We start from the raw sequence: 6,157 nt of genomic DNA on the forward strand, positions 1-6,157 counted from the left end.
AAGTCATTGAACAAAGACACTCTCTCTGTCTTTTTGTCTCTACACACACAGAGTCACACAAATAACCACAACATAATACAGCACACTTTCTTTTTTTTAGCCCTGTAGGCCACAGTATGGCGTTTTTCGACTGTATTGTCTCTACTCAACTCGCCGCGACTCTACTCGCCTTTTTTGCTTTTCCATTACCAAAAAAAGTCCCTGGTACCTGCTAACAGGTACTTTTTGTAGTACTACCTCAGTCAAGGTTCCACGCAAGCTGAGGCAATACCAAAAGGTGATGTGAAAACCTGCTGACTCCTGATTGGTCGGAGAGAATCGTCACTAATCACTGCGTTATCCTTGTCCTGAACAAATCCGCCGTGTTCAACGATAAATAGTTTATCCAGTGTTTTAATTTCAGGACAATTAATAGAAAAACGCCATTAGTGTATGGACGTCCCACTGTGATGCTCCTGCTGCCCCCTGTTGATTAAGTCCAGCCTGGCTTTAATTATCATCCTCCACTCCTTATACCCATTTGCCTGGAATGCCCATCAGATCTGCTGCACCCACCCGATACTCCTGACTGAGTGATGACACTTGAGTGAGTTCTTTTACCTGAAGAATGGCGTTGAGATATAGTTCTGGAAGAAACCACCAAGAGAACCTTGAGTTAACCGTTATGTTGTCTTTGCGTCAACCATGAAAAAACAAAACAATTTAGGTCACTTTTTTCAACATTATTATCGCTTTTTTTGTTGTTTTTGTCACTTTTCCAATGTTGTGAGTGCTTTTTTAAAATGTTTTTGGTGTTTTTTGATATTTTTGATGTAACGCTTATGTCGACAACAGATTATTTGGTGACAAAAAACAAACAATTAACTGAAAACGGGTCAAATTTGACCGAAGGACAACATGAGGGTTAAGAAAATTGACCCCAGATGTTTGTTTTTTCCCATGACGACTTGAGACAAGCAAATGATCTGCTTTCTCCACATTAGAAGGTCAGTCTGGGCCCGTTGGACCCGTTGGGCATCAGGTTGTTTTTTTGGGCAGTAGCCATTTAGGAATCTATTTTATTCGCCTTTATACTTCAGTATTTCTTGGAAGTCACCTCACAGCAGGGCTGGGCGATAGGGAGAAAGTCAGATATCACAATATTCTTGACCAAATACCTCAATATCGATATTGCGGCGATATTCTAGGGTTAACAATTGGTGCTTTAACACAATATCTTAAGACTAAGAATTTTGATGAATAATCATCAGTAATGTGGACATAATGTGTAAGTGGGGAAAAGGCAAATAATAGAACAGCTTATTTTTATGCAAATCCCAAAGTGCTGCATGACAGCAAAATACAACACTTATTTCATATCGCGATATTACGATATCCAAAATCTAAGACGATATCTAGTCTCATATCATGTTACCAATATAATATTGATATATTGCCCAGCCCTACTTTACAGTGACTGATTTTTGTGAGGTCAGGCAGGTGTAATGTTTGGGCGAAGCTTCTCTTTCTGTGTCTGATTCTACTTTAATTGGTATCCTCAAACATATGCAAAGCTCTCCTAGCTTTCAGTGATAGACAGTCTGTGGAAACGCTTTTTGCAATGCAAAGAACCCCCAGCTGCTCCAGTGACAACCATTAGCAGCACCGGGGCAGCTCCCAGTGTAATTGAGTGGAAGTGTATGTCCAAGGATGAAATCTGAATGTGAGGAATAACCACGCAACACTTTGCCCATCAATTTCTCCATCTCACCCCAGGCGAGTACACCCAGCTCCGACTGAGAATCGGCTCCCTTGCCAGCGGGATCTACCAGGTACCCATCATGATCACAGACTCTGGCAACCTGCCCATGTCCAACACGTCCTTTCTGCGAGTCAAGGTCTGCCAGTGTGATCACCATGGAGACTGTGTGGACATGGAGCGAATCATCGCCGCTGGACTGGGAACCGGAGCCATCATCGCCATCCTCATCTGTATCATCATACTGTTAGGTGTGTCTCCCACACACACACACACACACACACACGCGCACACACACACGTTGCTGCAGGACTTAGTAGACCTTGACTTTCAACCGTATAAAATATCAGCGTAAAAGTATTCAGAAAGGATAACAGTATGTTCTGCTTGCACTACCTGAAAGAAAATGTGAATAAAATGTGTATATCATTTAAAGCTGACATCTAAAGCTTTTAGAGCTTCGTGAAATGACATTATATCAGTTGTTGTGGCAGGCTCTGTGGAAAACATGCTCTACCTAGTAAAGTGGGAATCTACTGGGATTGAAAATGTACATGGAGGTGGACAAAACAATAGAGACACCTCTTACAGACGCTAACTTCAGCCCGAAAAATGGCAACACAGTGGAATCAACGCAGAGTCCACCAACACCGAGGGCCTTAACTTGCACCCAACGCAAGGCGAAGCCCGATGCAAGTGTCTTTGCTCTGTTTTGTTTGTCAATTTCCCAACTAGCACCCACGTCGTTTAATTAGACGTTCATTTAACTATCTTGAGGAAGCGGGCTCTGATTGGTTTATTGCACGTTAAGCCCTGAACACACCCATGAATGAATGAAAACACTAAGTACAACCCTGGCGCACAAACCCTTTTTTCCGGTGTTATACTAGCTAAAGTGGATTTAGACACGCCCTACACACTCCTGCACGCTTAGATCATTAAAATAGGGCCCTGACTGGGTTTAGTGAAACTTAGTGATGGCCAAATGAAGCCTCATAAAGCTTCATGAAGCATGTTTCTTATTTTCTAAACCCACAATAAAAAGAAATAAAACGGTTCATGAAGCTTCCTTTGAACATACGTAGTAAAAAACAACCCAATCTTGCCCCAGGGCCCCAGAATACGTTACTTCAGCCATGCCCACATCTCGTACCACATTTGACTCCATCTATTGTTTGCATTTAAAAGCACAGAAATCCCCAGTTTTGTTGCTTTTGTAGCTGCCGCCAGCAGCTAGCATCAGTCACTCTGAGTGGAGCTTGTTTGGTAAAGCATTGGTTTGCCATGGCAGAGTTCCCAGGCTCTAATCCCAAGTGTGAATATCAAGCTGGTTGCAATTATTTATAAATTGTGTGCTTGTTCACAAGTAGCACTTCATGTGTCTGGACACTGTGCATAGCCCTTTTGAGTTTCTTCCCCCACTATAATGCTTCAAGGTGACAACGGAATGGACAAACAAGGCTTACTGAGTGCTCAGCTGGAGTAATAATGAATGATTATATCAAGTGCACATTACTGTATCAGACACTAGATTTAAAGTGCAATGAGCTAAAGTTTTTGGAGTGTCAACTCCAGCTCCAGCCTGCTGCATGCAATGATTGCATCACATATTCAAAACAAGGGAAAGAGAAATTACGATGGTGCTCTTACTCATACAGGGTGTCATCCAGCTGGTGTTTTTTGAGATAAAATCAAAATGTTTGATTAGACCGTTAATAAAAATACCCTGATCAACTGGACTTTTAAAAAAACAGACCCAGTGCAAGAGCTCTGCAGCAAGCAACATTAGAGAAGCCCTACTGAAATCTACTGTGTTGATTTAAACTGCCAATCCCATTGGTCATTGGATTACTTCAAGTTGTATTAGAAATGTACAAATCATTCAAATGATTGTGATGTCATTTTTGAGCACAAGCTGCAGGATGGTGATGGAGTCCAACCGTACCCATAGTAGGCAACTGAAAAGGAAGTACAGCTACAGGCTACAAGTTCATTTGGGTGGAATCTCGTGATTCTTACAGTCAGAATACGCTGAAAGAAGTTGATGTCACAGTGAAATAAACTTACAGACACAAGTTAAGTGGACAATTTAAGTAGAAGTGCTGAAGGAGTTTGAGTGTAATTGCCAAGTGAAGGTGAAGTGTCAACTTGAGCGAGCTTCATACTTGAAATGGCAATTCATCTATGACGTGTCCTCTGGCTGCCCAATGAATTTCACAAAGGCTTGTTAAAATACTACTTTAATTTTTTTTTTTAAAGCAATACGCACAGTAGCACTTACAGTGTCACTGGCCTGAAATTCTGATTGGATCAAAATGTCTTATTCAGATCTCAAGATGTTGACCAGATGATATGCCTTACAGAATCATAGATAGATAGATAGATAGATAGATAGATAGATAGATAGATAGATAGATAGATACGGTATTGATCCCCAAGGGGCTAATTCAAGGCCATGCACTTGAAAAAGAAGGAAAAAAGTTACACCTGGCAGGTGATTGGACCCCTTGCTCCTTCCCAGCTTCACCCACAAACCAAAAGGTGATGTCACGGTGCCTACGTCCACCTCTTTTATGAAGTCTTATATATTTACAGTCTTTTTTATTTACACTTTTTGTGAGTGATGGGAGTGAGCAATTTCACATTTGGCAATGTTCTGAAAGACTCTTCCTTTGTTGGGCTTACATTTTCGTTGGAGTGTTTTTAGACCTGCAATGGAGAGTGAAATGGCAGTGGCACAAACACTGTATGCCTGCATGTGAGCCCGCTGCCCCCCAACCCCCCAACCCCCCACAGGGACATGAAAAGGCCAAGTGATGGAGTCCTTAGATGTCACTAGTATTTAAAAAAATGCCAACCTGTCCTGAGAAGTAATGTGACGTCTGTTGCTGCCCTGAGTTGATCTTTGTTGAGCGCTCGCCAACGACGATAGTTGCACCCAAGGTGGTCCGTGTTTGTCTTCGCAGGCCATTGTTTATTTTTTACTTTGGTCCTTCCTCTGAACGCCAAGTTTCTTTTTTTATCTCTTTAGCTAAACCGGAGACATTTGGAGTCTGTGGGGTTGTGATTCAGTCTCAACGGACGCAAATGGAGACCTTTGGTAAGACCTGGGTCTGGTCGGTCACAACGTCTCGGTGTCTGATACTAAGCAACTAACGTTACCATGGCAACTACCAGCAGCAGGCGGAGTCTACACGCTGCCTCCTGTTTAGGCCCAGTATACCAGAATGTTAGATTAGATTAGATTCAACTTTATTGTCATTACACATCTACAGGTACAAGGCAACGAAATACAATTTGGGTCTAACCAGAAGTGCAATAGCAGTAAGTGCAGGATATGCAATGGTTCCATAAGTGCAGGATGGATTTGTACTGGATGAATATAGAAATGAATACTATTATAAACAGAATTTTACAGATAGATTTGTCCTATGATATATATATACCAGAATGTTGATGAGATATCAGGTTTCAGTGTTAGTTCTTCTACTCAAGCTAAAAAGACTTGCGTGCACAGAGATCGCTTTGGCTCAAAACTCCGCTTAAAAACCAAATTGTGGCGATGTAAATGTAGCCTTTCCCGCCACAGCTTCCACACTCCTTCCTTACTCCTCGCTGCTGATCCGTCGCTGTGGTCTCGCCCTCTTCAGCTCTGGCTGGTTGAAGGCATCCTTCCGGTGTGCCAGCGTTGGAGGGTCTCCACAGACACCACAACTCTGGTATATTGACAAATACAAAGAGCTTTACTTGGTGGCGATAGGCTCAATCAGCATTCTGTGAACTCATTTTGCAAGGGCTTGAATGTGACGGAGGATCATTTATATACTTCAAAGTCCCACACTCCACCTTCAATTGGAGATCTGCTGGAAAGTTTCCATTCAAATATTTGACAGTTACTATGGCACCATCATCAGCAGCTTTGAAAAATAGTGGACATTTTAGTCCATGGAAGGTTTGAGAAGAGGACAGGCCCTTGGGCTTGGTTACCTTAAGACAGAAGAAGGCTGAAATGTGGCACTTTGACCATATTATGAAATGGAATGTGACAAATTCTGTCCTTGGGCACAAGAAGCGATCTTGTTAATTTAGTCTTTACATTAATACGTTTTGGTTTTTAAGCGGGATTTTGAGCCAAGCATGTATACTTATCCCATTGATGGTAGTTGCCATGGCAACGTTCGTAGCTTAGTCTCAGAGAACGAGACCTCATGACCCAATCAGAGGGCGAAACGTTGGCGGTGTTGCCAAAGGTCTCCGTTTACTAGGGTGACCAAACGTCCTCTTTTGCCCGGACACGTCCACTTTTTACGTACTGTCCGGGGCTTAAGGGGGGCGTTTGTAATTCTTGAAAATGGCCGGTTTTCGCTGTTTTTCATGGGACCATAAAGCGTGTACTTAAATTGACTGGCGCTTTGCACA

The 6,157-nt window shown here is 42.4% G+C and overlaps 1 protein-coding gene across 1 annotated transcript in view; it reads left to right on the plus strand.

Annotated features, from left to right (window-relative positions):
- Nucleotides 1-6,157, plus strand: part of LOC116695487 (cadherin-2) — a 101,935-nt gene that overhangs the window by 75,288 nt on the left and 20,490 nt on the right. The window contains exon 13 of the mRNA XM_032525782.1: nucleotides 1,756-1,989. Within this exon, the coding sequence (XP_032381673.1) occupies nucleotides 1,756-1,989 (234 nt within the window). The remainder of the gene's footprint in view (nucleotides 1-1,755; nucleotides 1,990-6,157) is intronic.

The sequence above is a fragment of the Etheostoma spectabile genome, chromosome 9, assembly GCF_008692095.1.
Source record: "Etheostoma spectabile isolate EspeVRDwgs_2016 chromosome 9, UIUC_Espe_1.0, whole genome shotgun sequence".
NCBI lineage: Eukaryota > Metazoa > Chordata > Actinopteri > Perciformes > Percidae > Etheostoma > Etheostoma spectabile.